The 17456-nt window shown below is 34.2% G+C and overlaps 1 protein-coding gene across 3 annotated transcripts in view; it reads right to left on the minus strand.

Moving 5' to 3' along the window:
- EML4 (echinoderm microtubule associated protein like 4) overlaps positions 1-17456 on the minus strand; it is a 133260-nt gene that overhangs the window by 62568 nt on the left and 53236 nt on the right. For all 3 annotated transcript variants that reach the window (XM_011361360.2, XM_011361358.2, XM_011361359.2), the window contains exon 2: positions 13553-13735. In XM_011361360.2, the coding sequence (XP_011359662.1) occupies positions 13553-13735 (183 nt within the window). The remainder of the gene's footprint in view (positions 1-13552; positions 13736-17456) is intronic.

Raw genomic sequence — 17456 nt, forward strand, 5'->3', positions numbered from 1 at the left:
AAATAAGTCAGACACAAAAGGACAAATATGGTATGATTTCAATTATACCAAGTACCTAGAATAGTCAAATTCATAGAAATGGAAAAAAAATGGTGGTTGCTAGGGGCTAGGGAGGGGAAAGAGCAAATGTGGAATTATTGTTTAATGGGTACAGAGTTTCAGTTTGGGAAGATTAAGGAGTTCTGAAGATGGATGGTGGTTGTACAATATGAATGTATTTAATGCCACTGAACCATACATGTAAAAATAGTTAAAGTGGTAAATTTTGTGTTATGTATATTTTACAATAGAAGTTTTAAAAAATCAACACATCACCAATGTTTCCAAGTTCTGCAGTTTACTGTTTAATTCTTCAAATGCTTTCAAGTTTTCTATAGGAGGATTGTTCATCTTCACTATTAAATGGCAGTGTATGTCTCATAGTTTTGATCACTCTAAGTAGACTCTCTATTCTCATCCTAGATATTTACTCTAAAAAGACATCTTTTGACATCTTGGTCATTCAAGGACTGTATACAATGACTTTCTTTTTATTATTCAACATAAAGGTTTCCAACTACTGAGAAAGTTATGAAGTTTACTCAATAACATAGTAACTATAAAAAAATGAAGTGTTTGTGCAATTATTTGAAGATTTTGTTTTGATTAGGGTCACAATTTGCATTAAGAGTAATAAGTCTTCTGTAACTCACTTGGAGTTAAATAACCTGTGGGTCTTCCATTCACTAAACACCAACAAATTACTGGCACTGTTCAAACCATATGTACATATTTCTTTATATATGTATAATTCATGAATACATAATCTCTGCCTTTCGCATGTAATGGAATTGTTTCAGTTGTGTTTAAATTTTCTGCATTCTCTTGAACGACATATAAAAAATAACTACCATTCTTTTACCAATATCTCAAATGGCATATCAACCTCAACTTACTATGTCTAGAAATTACAAACCTAAATTAACTTATATTGATAGTGATGTGATTGATACTGTTGTTACTCCTTCCTCAGCAACTTCAATGTTAAGGTGAAATTTTAGTTACTGATTATGAAATATACTTTTCTGAACTTTAATATATTCTGAAAACTAGTCATTCTATAACCGTTAACTGAACATTACTTAAAGTGCCACGATGTAGAAAAAATTAAAAACTGATCAACTAAAACTTTGCAGAAGTGTTCCCTTCCCATCCTGTTCAAATTACACTATCCTGTAAGAACTGCTGTCAAGTTTATCATTAAAGGAATACAAAGGAACTTATTCAGCCTTTATCAGAAGCAAAACTCTCTCTGAACATATCCCCACTTCCTCCCTCCTAGAAGTTACCATTTAGTTAGGGGGCTTCTGATTTGCAATAATAAAATCACCAAGCATAGCATAACTTTCTGAGTACTGCTTGGCTATTACAAGCAGACAGTTATAGCCATCAAAGAGAAAGAATCTGAAAAATGGTTATAAGAGGGTAAAGAAAGAATAGCTGGTGAAACAAGGTTTCTTCAGAAGCCAGTTGGGGGTGGGCCTTAGCAGTCCGGAGGAAAGACTGGTCTTTACCAAAGATGTAAAGGTGGGTTGGGATGAGATGAGCATTGATTACTTGCATCAATTACAAGGTAAATTGCATCTAATTACTCTTATAAACCAAATGCTTCTGTCTCTCTTCCCTAAGCCCCAAATTCTGTGGTTCTTCTTTCTGTGTCTCTGAATTGATCTCCATCTTTCCATTCTGCATGATCAAGGCTTACGCTTCATCCATAACCTTGCCTTGCTTCTATGCAACTGTCAGATTTATCTTTCTGAGATATAGATCTGATCATGTGTATTTACTTCCTTAAGTTAAAGCTTTGATGAGAATAAGAAAAACAGAAATCTACATTAATATGGTAGAACTGTAGGTCACTTTTTCTTTTTAAAACACTTTCAATGTTGTTAAATTACTTGTATAATATTAAAAATTTGAATATTTAAAAGATTAACTCAAACAACCTTGGTTAATTCCTGTAGAACTTAAGTTCATTATCTCACTCAATGCTGAGTATTTGATCCTGACTCATCTTTATACCTTTGCTGTACCTCTGTTTATCTTCTTTGTTTAAGACCAATCTTGCCTTCTTACTACCAAGACCCACTTCAACCTGCTTCTAAAGGAATCTGGTTTTGCTGATTATTCTTTCTTTTTCATCTTTTAACCTGTTTTGATCAATGTGGGCTGCTATAACAATTATCAGAGACTGAGTAGCTTAAACTACAAACATTTCTTTCTCACAGTTCTGAAGACGAAATCTAAGATCAAGATGGCAGCAGACTGAGTTCTGATGAAGACCCCATTCCTGGTTTACAGATAGTTGTCTTCTGGTGGTATCCTTAAAATGGGGTGGGGGTGGGGGGCAGTGCTAGCTCTCTTCCTCTTCTTTATTAGGACATTTAATTCCATGACAGGGGCTCCACTCTCATGACCCAATTACTTTTCAAAGGCCCCAACTCCAACTACCATCACATCAGGGATTAGGGTTTTAAACACAAATGGTGGGTTCCACGGCACAACCCATTTTCAAACTCTCTCTTTGATGCCTCTTTTCCCTTGGCATATAAGAAAACATATGCTTACAGATCTACCTTATACATACATACTCAAAACAACTCCTTGATCCTATATTCCCTCTAACTGCACCTTCTCTGCCCCATGTGTACCCTATCCCGCACCCCCACTGCCATTCCAAATCTAATATTTAGAAAAGATCCAGTGGTCTAAACTTTCCTACCTGCACCTCAACCTTCTGCAATCTGGCTATCATCTAACTAGTTCACGAAAATTTTTCTTGCCAAGATTACCAATGGCTTCTTTGTTACTAAAATTCAATGAATGCTTTTTGGTCCTCATCTTGCTCAATTTTTCTTCAGCATCTAATATTGCCGATCATTTAGGCAAGGACAATATCCTTAGCTTTTAGGACACTGCCCTTGTCTGAATATCTTCTTAGCTCTCTGATCATTTCTTCTCACATTTTTGTTAGATCTTCTTTTCTTGGCTCAGATTTTATATCTTGACTCTTCAGAGATTTCTTGACACCATCATATCCCTCTCATAATTTTTTATATCTGTTATTGAACATCTCCCCATGAACTTTATGTCCCTCCTCCCACCAAACAAAACTGCTACTCTACAACATACCTTACTCATGGTGAAAGACATTACTACCCATTCACTGTACAAACTAGAAAACATAAAATCAGCTTTGATTTCATTTCCTTACCACCAACATTCAAAGGTGACTAAGTCCTTTGATGCTTCTATGACTTTTTATTTTCCCCCAGTTTTATTGAGATATAACATACAGTAAGTTGCACATACATGACATGTTCAATTTACTGCATTTTGACATACATGCCTGTCAAAGAATCACCACAATCAAGATAGTGAACATAGCCAACATTCTCAAAAGTTTCCTTGCATCTTTCTGTAATTCATGTCTCCCTCTTTAACTCTTGCCCTCAGGCAACCACCCATCGACTTCCTATCACTATAAATTAGTTTTCCTATCACTATAAATTAGTTTTGCATTTTCTGGAATTTTATATAAATGGAATCATACAACATTTATCTTTTTTGCCTTGCTTTTAACATTCAGCATAATTATTTTGAGATTCATCTGAGTTGAAAAGTGCATCAACAGATTATTCCTTTTTACAGGCCAACACTATCTCAGTATACAGACATACTGCGATGTTTTTATTCATTTACCTGTCGATATTTCGGTTGTTTCCAGTTTTTTACTATTAAAAATAAAGCTAGAATGAGCCTGAGTATACAAGTCTTTGTGTGGACATATGCTTTCATTTCTTAAAGATAAATACCCGGGTTGTATAGTAAGTCAATGTTTAAATTTTAAGAATCTGCCAAGTTGTTTTCCAAAGTAGTCATATTATTTTACATTCTCATCTGCACTATATGAGTTTCTAATTGCTCCACATCCTTGAAAATACTTGGGATGACCAATCTTTTTAATTTTAGCCATCCTGGTGAGCACGTAGTGGCATCTCATTGTGGTTTCAGTTCGCATTTCCTTAGTGTCTAAAGGTATTAAATATTTTTTCCTGTTTGGTAGCTTGCCTTTTTATTTTCAAAACAGCTTTAGAAGAACACGATTATTAAATTTTGATAAAGTTCAATTAATTGACTATTATTATTTGTACTTGTTTGTGTCCTATTTAAGACACCTTAGTCAAACCCAAGGTCTCTAAGATTTTCTCTTATATTTTCTCACAGAAGGTTTATGGTTCTAGCCCTTACACTGAAGTCTACAACGCATTTGAACTTAATTTTTTGCATACAGTATGGGATAAAAGTCGACGTGGATTTGTTTTTTGAGCATATGACTAAAATCTTGAATTTAATTTTTCCTCCCTCTCCTTTCTTACACCAAGATTTTTGCATCTGGCTCTTCTACTTGGAGAGTTGTTCATCTGGAAGGCTATCCTCATTTTTTAAATTTCAACTCAATACCACTTCTTCAAAGAAGGCTTTTATGATCACCTTATCTAATGTGCCCCTACTAGTTTACTCTCTCACTAACCCTGCTTTACTTCCTTTGCAGTCCTTATCAGCATTTATAATGATCTGTAACTCTATCCAGAAACTTTATTTCTTTTATGATTCTGGTATGTATTCCTCATGCTTAGCACTGTGCTTGGCATATAGAAAGCACTTAATCAATATCTAAATGACTAAATGGATGGCATTTTCACCTCTACCACCTCAAATTTCTCTTCTGGATTATGTTCATTTTATCTCTATACTCCCTTCTTACAGTTATTATTCTGCTCTTAAGGCATTCTCTACACGGTGCCAGAATGACCTTTATAAAACATGCTGTATGTCTTTGAATTTGAAGTGTATCGTGCACCATTATTTTGAATGCCACTGGAAAGAAATGTTGCCTATGAGAACTATAAGACACAATCAATTATAAGATGCACTGCAGTTTTCAGAGATATTAAAATGCAAGTAATACAGTCATCTTAGAATTATTGGAGTACTGTAAATCTACCTGTCACTCCTCAGTTTAAAATTCTTTAATGGCTCTCCAGTGCCCTCAGGTTAAAATCTATATTCCTTACCAAGGCATAAGAAAACCTTTCAGTATGGGCCCTATCTACCAGTCTAGCCTAATTTCTTAACATTCCCAACCTCACACCTAATGCTTCAGTTTATTCTGAACTCCTAAACTAAGTACTGTTACTCCTCTGTGCTTCTGCACCTGGACAGTCCTTCTCTCTGGCATATGCTTGTCATCCCTGCTTGCCTAAATTAACACATAATCATCATCCCTCTACCCATCAAATATTTATTCAGGGCCTATTATGAGCCTAGCCTTGTGTTTTACAAAAGAGTACAAGATAGGCCACTGGCATCTAGGAGCGCAAAATCTTGCAAAAGAGTCACACTGGCAAAAAACGAACAAACAAACAAACAAACAAACATGTGATAAGTACAGTAACACAGTGATATGAACAGAGTATCATGGACATACAAAGAGAAGACACATAACTCTGTAAGGATGATTAGGGACACAGAGCTCAAGAAAGGCTTCCTAAAAGAAATGCAGAACTAAGTCTTAAAGGATAAGCAAGAGACAGCTGGGTAAAAGGGAGGTAATAAGATACTGGAATCTAATTCCAGTATTCATAAAGGAACAGAAAGAATATAAAAGCAAAGTGGGGTGTGTATGTGTGTGTAGCATGGGTGGGGGTAGGTGTAGACAAAAAGCTCTTTATGTGGTGAGAATGGAGAATAAGAAAGGGCAGAGTCCAAATGGGAGAGGTGAGTCCAGATGGGAGAGGTAAATAGGAGTTAGATAATGGAGACTTTATCTGTTAGAAGATAGAGACCACTAAGGAGTTTAAGCTGAAAAAAGGACTTAGGTCGATTTACATCTTAGAGAAAATGCTCTAGAAGATACCTGAAGAGCAGATTTCAGGGCAATGGTCTAAGCATAAGATGAGGGGATCTGAAACAAAGCTAGGTAGCATGAATGGAAAGGAGGTAGTTTTAAGAAATGTTTAGGGCTTAAACGATGATGAGGTCAGTTTAGAGACATTTTACATTTATGAATTCTGAAGGACACACAAGCAGAACAATATAGTAAGTAGACAGACAATTCTGAAATGTTGAAGTCTAGATATAGATAACAATTTGGCAACTGGTAACAATAAGTTGCTGTTAAGACCATGAAGGCAGATGAGTGCTGATGTCACTTCCTGAAAGGAACCTTTGACTCCAGTTTGAGTTAGATATTTATCCTAGGTGTTCCCACAATACCCTAAATTTACCTTTTTAATACTAATTATCGCATAATTTGTACTCATTATCTGTTTTCTCACTTCACCTGAAGTCCTTAGGGGGCAAGTACAGTGTCTTTTATTTCTTTAAACTCCAGGACTTAAAACTGCCTAGTATGAAGTAATATTAATTATCCAGCACTTGCTATGTGCTAGGTATTGTTCTAAATACCTTATAATTGTTACATCCTTTAACCTTCACCATAATCCTAAAAGAGACTTACTATTATCCCAATTTTTCTGATGAAGGAACTAAAGCCTAGAGAGATTATTAACGGCTCAAGGTTATATTGTAGTAGGCAGTGAAACCAAGATTTGAGTCCAGGAAGAAGGAATTGTAATTAAGTAGAAAGGAATAATTCTGCCTAGTGGAAAGCGACATTTTGAGCTGCGCCAGGATAACAGATAGGAATTTATCAGAGGGAGTAGGGAGAAAGGAAATATCTAAGCAGATAATAGTAATAAATCATCAAGGTCCCCAGATACTTCAATAAATAGAAAGGAAAGATCAGAAGATTTTCATGGTCACTTTCAATCTAACAGTTTAATTTGAGATCACTCTCAATAGTGGGAATCCTTAGTATTTGGATAAAAGAGAGAATGCTCTCCCCAGGTACAGGTAATGAGTTAAGAAAAGCAGAGGCAGAAAACAAAAAGAAACTGTGAATGATGGCTTATTTTTCAATTGAGAAGTTTAAACTGTGTTCTTTGAAATTTAGAATACTGGAAACTTAACTGGATGAAAGGAACATAAAGATGATTATTGCAGTTATAAAAATTCATGTCTAAAATGCCTCATTAGCTATATACATACATGTATGTATGTATACATGTGTCTATATATACAGCCTTCTCCCCCAGTGCTTGGGCATTATAAAATCTGAGCCATAATCCTCTCAAAGATTAGCCTGCAACACTAGAAGCAACAATGACCTTTAGTACCCAAAGGTACAAGAGTAGTTTTATTTTGGAGCAGCAACTCTGCTGACATAAGAGAAATTTAGGCTAAAAGTCTATAAACCAGGAAAATATCAATTCAGTTTTAATCACAGTGAAAATCATCATAATCCTAGTGTTGAAGGCCGACAATTATTTTTATACTTTATCTTACTTTATATGACATGAGAATACTAATCATATGGTTGTATATTCCTTGATGATAATCTTAAGCAGATGACTTTTCTGATGTCTTAGCCTGACAGTTCCGTAAATACTAATGAATTTCACTCTGCTCTAAAACTTACACAATAAAGTTATCACTAGGAACTGTTGCATATTCAAAATCTCAAAATCTGAAATCCTTGCTACCCTTATCCCTATTATCCTCTTATTCTTGCATCTATCCCAATCCTTCTCTCTAAAGCAGTAATTTTTTTTAAAACCACAACTTCCTGTTTCTATAATTTTCTTCTTCCCACATTCAATTTAACAAGGACTTATTACATCATTCCAAGCTATGTTAGTAAGAAACTGTCCCTGCCTTCAAATAGTTTATAATCTAGCAGGAACAACAAATATACAAAGAGACATAGAAAAAATTTTAAAACAATTCCAGGAAGACACAAAAAATGGAAAGATAATTATCAGGAAGTAATTTGAGGCCTTAAAGAATGGAAAAAATTTTGATTAGGAGAAGGGTAAAAGTGGCTCATGGAGAAAGAACTCTAGTTGATAACTCAAAATCTTTTAATCTCAAATTCCCTATTACATGCCCCACAGCTCTAGACACAGACTTCTATTTTCAAGCTCTTGCCTTTTTTTTTTTTCTTTCAATCTCTGTCAATTATTTTGCTTCATTCTTTGAGAATACTGAGGACTACATATACTCCTTAAAAAATATTTTTTTTAATTTAGAATTTTATCTGTATACTTCTCCATTCCTCTTGTCTCTCAGGAAGGTGTTGTGAGCAACTTACTTCCTGATCACTCATTTTTAAAAGGTATGTTTTGAGGAGAAATGACCAAAGAATGATTTGGCTCTTATACAGAAATGGAATTCTATAAATGGTAATTTCTGCCAGGTCTGAGGTTGTATCTACTCATATACTTCTATATACAAAGAGCAACTTAGAAGTCTTTGATCTGCTGTCAAAATAATAAGAGACTCTCCCATCCCCTATAACAATTATGAGTCATTTTAGCCCAAAGGCCTCACCAAGGAAATTCATACCCTCCACATGATTAATATAATTTACTTATAGCAAACCTATGGCAAACCCTGTCTTCTCTCAAATGACACGGATCTGTGCCCATATACACTATCCCAGATTCCAAATAATTAGAAATGTTTCTTCTGGAGAACTGACATCTCTACATTTCAATTTTCCCTCTGGGTTCTCTCATTTCTCAAGTGGCAGTTATAACGCTTGATACTTATGGTTTACCGGCAGTTTGATTTAAAATAACTGATTCCCACACTCAGATAAATCTGACTCCTTTGTGTACTAACAGCTTGTCTTCACAAAAGCCACCGGCCTGTAATCTCAAATTACATTCATTCATTTGGTCACCCCAAAAAGTCTTAATAGGTTTCCTAGGCACCAGCTGTGACATGATTTGTCTTCCTAACAGTTAAAACTGCCAAAGTGTTCCCAATTTTGCTCCAGAGTACAGGTAATTTTTTTTTCTTTTGGCAAGGAGTCAGTTGCAACTGGTGCATATATTATGAACATATGCTGTCAAAAGGAAAGAATTCTGACAGAAGACAAGGTATATGATGAGAAATTTAAATAACTGGCACCTTAAAAACTACCAGGAAAATAGGAAAAATTCTCCAACAGAAGAGAAGGTAAATGAGAAATTTAAATGACTGGCATCTTAAAAAATTATTGGGGAAACTTTCTACCTCAGTTAAGTTTCTGGCAAATATACTCAAGAAAAAATGGGACTTAGCTTTTAATAGTATTCCCTTACTTGCAGTTTCACCTTCCAAGGTTTCAGCAACCCACAGTCAACCGTGGTCCAAAAATATTAAATGGAAAATTCCAGAAATAAACAATTCTTAAGTTTTAAATTGCATGCCATTCTGAGCACCTTACTTCATCTCATTACAAAAGCACTGTAACATCTCACATCATCACAAAATGAAGGGTGACTACAGTACAGTAAGATATTGTGGGAGAGAAAGCCCACATTCATGTAACTTTTATTACAGTATGTTTTTATCATTGTTCTACTTTATTATTGTTATACTCTCTTACTCCTATGTATGTATGCATGTATGTATGTATGTATGTATAGAAAAAAACAATATATGTAGGGTTCAGTACTATCTACAATTCAGGTATCCATTGGGGGTCTTGGAACACATGCCCTGTGCATTAGCGGGGACCACTGTACTGCTGGCACACTGGAGAGAATAAACTAAAAGAAGAGAACTAAAAATATTAAAATGCCTAGTTAGGTGTGTATCTAATTGTGGTAGTTACTGAATGGCAATATTACTATGAAGTGACGTAGGAGAATGTCATTAGCCACTAGCATACACGTCATTCATATTTAGTTTTAGCCATACCTGAAGCCAAGCCACCATTTAGCAAAACTTTACAATAGTTGTCTTCATCAATAAGGAAGTTGACTTATATTTTTAACCAGTTTCATAAAAAGGTTCCACCCTATTTATCCATGGGGATTTAGCCTTACCTCAAAAGAAAAATCTTCTAGAAAATGTAGATACCTTAAGAAGGTGACAGCGATTCTTATCCTATCAGTAGATTATGTAAAATTGAATACTATAAATTCTAATTTCCCAGGGGACTAAAAAATTCAGACAAGATAAAATTTTCCACTATCAGAAATGACTTTACTTTTAAATCGAAGAGGAAAAAATACAAAATCCCTCCAAAATAATTTGTTCTTTTTAAAGTATTTTATGAAATATTTCATTTATTAGAAAAATTCTAAATATTCATATCATTAATATATTAATCCTGTTTAATGTCAAAACTGATAGTTCATTTTTATTAGGCTATAAACAAATGCCGATAATGAAGAATCACAATAGTTTTTCCAATTACTTTCTGTAGCCTACTATATACAAACTCCAAGATAAAGCTGTTTGAATTGTCAATAAAGTTAATAAAACTTTGAATATATATCTCTCTTGATGTTTGCATATCAATACTGGAAAACATAACTGGTAAGTAAAGCAAATTTTCCACTACAGGGATATAAAGTAATTCTTAACAATGAATTATACCCATCTCTAAAATAATATTTCTGCAAATTATTACATAATCAATCCCGTCAATCCATTTTTATAGAAAGCAATTCAAAATCTATGTTTAAGGTAATGAAGTAACTTTAAGAATAATCACTAGTGAACCCCATTTCAGAATGTAACTACGTTAGCACAAGTTATAAGAATAGAAGTCGAGGTAAACTTATGAAGTAGAATCTATGGAAAAGAACTTAGTAACTCTCCAATTAATAATATTAGTAATAAGAATTAAGAGTCGGTACTATGTAGAAAGAAAACGTTCCAATGTAGCCAGCTGCAGGTGGCTTTGTGACTCCAGAACTAGGTATGTCTCCACTACAGAACTTTCAATAAAACTGATCTGAAATTCACTTTAGAGACAAAGGAATTATGAATAAGGACAACTAGAAAAAGTCCAGAAATGATGTCTTACAAAAAGTACATCCCTGGGTACAGGAACTACAGCTTTTTAATTTTAGTTATATTTTATGACACTGAAACAGGTACATGCTAATAAGTAACTGTCATACAAAATACTTTCCATATATTAAATTTTTAAAAATCAGTCTTTAAATTTCCCTATAAATATTCCTTTACTGAAATACCATGATAGAGAAAACACTATTTAAATTTTTCTCACCACAAATTACAATGTACTCTTGTTTTAGCATAATAAACACATTTAATTTTTTTAGACTAATATGAACTATTTAAAACAACCTTTTAAAAATGTTATGGATAATAACCAAACACTGTATCATTTTCTCTTACATCGTTTAAAATACAGAGTCAGAAGCTGAGGGTACATATACCAATCATAGATGGGAAATCTGTTTTTTTCTCTAAGCCAAGTTTACCTTCCCTGTAAAGTCCACATACATTAATTGATCTGGCTCTTCATTCTACTCCAGAATCTTCTTATAAAAATAGATTTATAACCTGCTGTGATCTTCTTATAAAAACAGATTTATAAATTACCTGCTGTGATCCTGACAGTTCTCAAAGTTGGTTCTCAAAAAGTTAAAAACGCTATTTTAACATTATTAACCAAAGTGGTTCAAGTCTTTTGCCAAACTCTCAAGTCCCTCACCCCTTGTCATTGACACATTTATCTTACTAATCACTAATGGAAAAAAGATCAATTCTGCCATTTCTAAGTCTCCACTATCAACATATAGGCCCAGCATGCTTGAGAGTGGGAGGTATAAGAAGAGGAATCACAAAACCAGGCAGAATGAATGCCCTCCCACAGCATCCCACCTCAATGCTCTCAAGGTCACTCAGCATTTCATTCATATATCTATGGTCTTCCGTTTTCTACCATAACCATTCCAAACATTTATTCCCCTTTTATGATTTCGCCACCCAGGAACTGTCTTACTTTGTTAAAGAGCTTCAGGAAGCAATGATAAGGAATGACTTCCAGCCCTAATAACTGTGATATATGGCAAAGTTCACACATTTTTATCTTTTTCCATGTTATCTCAGAAGTCGCCTTATTTCTAAGACTCATAGTTTCTTACCTGCTCTAAGACCTTTTCAAACTCTCAGGAAGCTTGCTTCACAAATTACCACCACCCCTCCCCCACCAATATCACCTTCCTCTCTGCTGCCTTTTTGTGCTCAAATTTATAACATCTTAAAAAATAAAATTAAAAAAAAAATAGAACTGGCATTAAATTAAGCATCTTCTAGCTACTACCATCTTCCCTTCTCAGGTAAATTTTTTTGAAAGAGTAGCTGCTCCCATTTCCATAATTCTCCTTTATTGCTGCTTCTCAAAATACTGCAATTTGATTTGCAATCCCATCACTCCACTTAAATTACTTTTGGAGAAGTTTCTAACAATTTCATAAATGCCAAGTCTAATGGTCATCTCTCAGTCTTTGTTTTATTCGACCTCCTTGTTTAAGCTGGCAACAAGAATCGGTCTTTCTTTGCTATGTTGAAATAATGGGGCTCCCAACAGAACTATCCTGAGCTTTGTTCCCAATTTATATCCTCTATGGCTTCCACTATCATGCATGAGATGAACATTTCCAAAATCTTATTCTAGCCAAGACTAACATGAGCATTAAACCTGTAATTCAGCTACCTATAGGTATCTATTCTATACACCACACATATCTCAAACTCAACATTTAGAAACTGAATTCATAATCTTCCAAATTTGCTCATACCCTGGTTAACTATATTCTATCAAGCAAAGAACCTAGGAGTTATGTAAGACTTAATAATTTGCATTGACATATTGCAGTAGAGAAGCAAGCCAATGAATATCCACACTTTTCCCACTGACAAAATGGGGATAATCCTACCTACTGTCTATCAACTCTACTAAGAAATCAATAAGACATATAAAATGAGACGTTCAGTTACTTAAGGTGATTGGGAGAGGGGAAAGATCATGCTATATCTGCTCCAAATTCAGAGAAACAGGGTCTTAATAACTTTCTTTCAACCTGTGAAAATTCTTAATGACTAGAAGTTAAAAACTCCCATTGTACTGTGGAGTTAGCAATAAGTTTCAGAGCTTAAATTCTTCAGGATTCTGCTGACTAATGACCACAGAAGACTTAATGAATGAAGCTATAATAATTTTAATCATTTGTCATAAAAGGACTGATTTAAAAATATATGAGTGCCTACCTGCTATGTTCAAGATACAATGCTAATTACAATGGGAAACGCAAAAAGAAGACTCAGTTCCTGTCCTCAGTAAATTTGTTATCTGGTTAGAAGATACTAAATTGACACAAATGCTATGACTTAAAAGCCTTTAAGTACAATCAGTGGTATTACACAAAAATTCCTAATTTAAAATAATAAAAAATAAGCTTTCAGAATTCGTTGAAAATGAAAAGGAAATAGAAAAACTAAAATCACAAGTAATCCAAAAGAGAAACTACAGTTTTATATTGTCAATTTTAATATCACTGATAAAATACACCAAGTTTTATATATTACTGCAAAGAAAAGTGTTGCAAAAAGCAAGACGCTTCTATTTTACAATTACCTTTATTTGGGACTGATTTCTTCACTGAGGCGACATGATCTTCTGAGATTGCAAGACGCCTCAAAACATCAGCCAAAGCTGCCTTTAGTACAGTGATTTCATCCTCTTGTTGTTGAACTCGTAACTCAAGAGCTGAGAGGCGATCTTGAACATCAGAAGTACTTGCAGCAGATATACTATCATCTATAAAATAAAGAAAATATGGAAATTTTAAAAGTAAATTGCTTAAGAATCTAATGATATATAAGAATAACTATATCAGAGAAGTCTTTTAAAAGATGAGGAAAATTAAAAAAAAAAAAAAACCTCACTATTTTTACACAGATTAACCTCTACAGAAACTTTTAGAGTTATTTGAACTAATTTAAAATAATATAAGTTAATATATCTGACAAATAATTATGAAAAATTTCCCCGAGGTAAAATTTTCCCAATTACTATATTATCACCTTAACTGTTTTATTCACCAAAATGTTTCCTAAACATGTCATTTTATAGACTTTTGGAAACTTGCAAGAGAGTAAACTATTCAAAGCATCTTTTTTAATTACCACATCATTATCATACTTCTCTATGAAAATAAAAAGTACAAATAACTTCAGTTTTGCTTTACACATAAGAACCACTCACCTCCATCATCAATGACCAAAAAAAGCACTCTTCAGTATTATGCTCCCCAAACCCCACAAAGTACTGCTATATAATTAGCAAAAGACTCTCTGCCGTTTTTTCCCCCTAATGCCCCAATCTCTTGAAGAATGGGTATGGACCCTATATAGAACATAGCTAATATTTGCCTTAAGTATATCACAACATAAAGCCTATTCAAAAGCTTAGCTATAACATAGCGATTATAAACTACTTCCAAAGCTATGTAACTTTAAAAGTATACTGCTGGGTTAATCAGAATCCATGTGTATAGAAAGATGAACTGTTATTGGCTAATTCACCATATGCAGAAAAATTCAAGAGGGAACTTAGATCTTACATAAGAATGGTTTGGAACAGAATGATATAAACTGGGTCAGTTATTCACACAATAAAGCAGAGTGTGCCATTTTTCTCATACTGAGATAATGTGCTATACATCTTCTTAAAAAAAGGCAATTTAACTCAAAATTTGAGTTAAAATAAACACAGCATTTAAAAAGCAAACCTATCGACATTTATAATGGAGTAGTCAATATTCATATTTAAGATCATATATGCCTACATACCTCTGAGGTATACATATATACTCTCTTCTACCTTTAAGAGGTATTTCAGTGACAATCTTTGAGAAGTACTAATATGGAAGGAAAAGTTGGGTTTATTCTTCAACTTAGACTTCAAATTCTGGTTCCATATAAATTAGTTGTATAATCTCAGGCAAATGACCTCTTTGAACCTCAATTTCATCATCTTTAAATAGGATTATTATGAGTAAGGTACCTAGGATGGACATGTTTGACATTCAATAAATATTTAACATATAACAGCAAAGTACAAAAGGTATAATTTGAGACCTTTGGGAACATTTGTTACATAAAAAGCAGATCTGTCAACCTCTGAGATGCTTAAGGACTAGCTCAGCCTCTCACTTTAGAGATTTTCATATTTGAGGTCTTTTTCATTTCCACAGTGGTCTAGCTAAATTCTAGCTGATCCATATTCTTTGTGTTATATTATGGTCACTGTTTTGTTTTGTCTTGTTTTTGTTTTGTTTTGTTTTCTGTCTGCCTAGAATGCTTTCCCGTTTTCCTTCCTCTGGTAGGAAGAACAGCAGCTCTTCTCTTTTGTGGAACTCCACTGTTTTCGGAGGTCCCATTAGGGCTAATCTACGATGCCTCACTCTCCCCTCTACTACCCCACACTATTGATAAGTTGAACCATGTGAAATGGCCTTTTTAGTTGGCAAAAATGGCTACTGGCAATTTTATATGGTTCAAGCTAATACTACCACAGGGGTGTGGTTGTGAGATATGGGCTAGGCCAAATGGAATCCTCCCTATTTCCCAGAAAGGACGGGGTAGCTCATCCTTCTTGGTATGCCAGCTATAAAGACATAAATCTAAGGCTATAAGGGATAGAGAGAGTCTTGACTGCCCCAAGCTCCAGTCCTAGTCTCTAAAGCCCTGGACCTTCAATTCTGAGAGCTGTTCTAGCTAATTATGTAACCTAATAAATCTCCTTTTTGCAAGCCATCATTGGTAAGCCAAAGGTCTTAAGTCAGTAAGTACATGAACATGCTTTTCTAAATTGCTCTCAATTTATGAAGAATGAGTTATGTATTTAAATTACAATCACAGATAAAATTTTTATGTGATTTTAATAAAGTCTTATTTTGGGAAAGCAGCAGAGTCCAGTGGAAAGATTATCAGATTATAATGCCAAGGTTACAGTCATGGGTTTTAGTTAGCTTTTACTTGATTTTTATGAAATCTGATTTTTAAAAAATGACTAAGGTTTTTATTTTGTGAAACTTGTTACGTGAAAGGTGGTTCAGCTTGTAAAAACCCTACCATTATCTGCTAGATACTGTGATAAGACACAGGACAATTTTTCAAAGTTAACTATTAACAATGTCCTGCATCTATAGTGTATCTTTCATATTTATTACCTCACTCCCTCCTCATACTATCTCTATTTTGTATTTGAGAAAAACAGATTTGAAGCTGAATAGCTTGCCCAAGGTCACCAAACTACCTTGATATCTGAGACTCAAATACAATAACTCTTGACTCACCATTTAAATGTTCTTTACTCTAAAATAACCACAGGAGGGCAAATTTTTTTTTCCCCCCACGAAGCCACTGAAAAGTTTAAACTACTGAGTGATCTAGTAAGATTTTTGTTTTAAAAAGGTCATTTTGGCTGCTGGGTGAGAATGGATTGAAACAGGATAAGAGCAAATGCTAGGAGACCAAGTAGGATGCTACTGCAGTAATCATATGAAAGGTGATGACGGCCTACATTAAAATTTAAGTGTCTATGTGTCTCAATTTGTCCAGGACAAATAAGTCTGCTATCTCAGTATAAATATTATCATAATGCTCCTTCTTCCACTCTCAAGTTTCCCAGTTTGGATGATCTACTGGGTTACAATGGAGATACAAAAGAGTACAGTAGTTGATTTCAACAGTTCCTTATAGCTCTAAAATTCTATAACCCGTCCTGTCAAAAATCTTACCTTTCGGGGGCAAGAATTTCTTTGGAAAACCAATAAAAGCTGGGAAAACCAAAAGAGAACAGTATGTGAGCTGCAGTGTTACACTGCTTGAGTAAATTTGTTTGCTACTTAGCAGCTCTTGGATTTCCTCATGTGTAATTTCTTCATGCTAATTACTACTTACCTCGAACTTGGGATTGTTAGATGAAATAATGCACAGCACTGCCATATACTGAGGATTCAATAAGTTATTATCTTCTATGGTGGTGTTCTTTACTATGCTCTTTATTATTGCTACAAAATGGGAAATGACCTAAAGTCCATGGATGGGTCAATAAACTATATGTTCGCACCAAAGAATACCATGTAACAACTAAAAACAATGTGGTAGGCGTATAAACTAAAAATTAGAAAGACCTATAAGACAACTTAGGAGGAATAAGCAAATTGCAAAACAATATGTGCTGACTTACTTCTAAAAATTAAGCAAAAAACTTCATACTTATATATGTATACAGTGTACACACAGAAAAAAGTCTAGAAACATAAACATGAAACTGGTGATTGGGTTACTTCTGACCAGGACAGTAGCATTGGAAGGATGGAGTAAAGGGAAATTTTTGCTTTTTAATACAAATATTTCTACATTATTTGAATTTCACAATAAAAATGTATAATAAGTTACTAAACTTACATTTCGGCTAAAATGCATTGCTTCTGAAGCTTGATTTTTTTTAAAGCAAGTTTCCTCCAGGC

The sequence above is a fragment of the Pteropus vampyrus genome, unplaced genomic scaffold (genome assembly GCF_000151845.1).
Source record: "Pteropus vampyrus isolate Shadow unplaced genomic scaffold, Pvam_2.0 Scaffold66, whole genome shotgun sequence".
NCBI classification, from domain to species: Eukaryota; Metazoa; Chordata; class Mammalia; order Chiroptera; family Pteropodidae; genus Pteropus; species Pteropus vampyrus.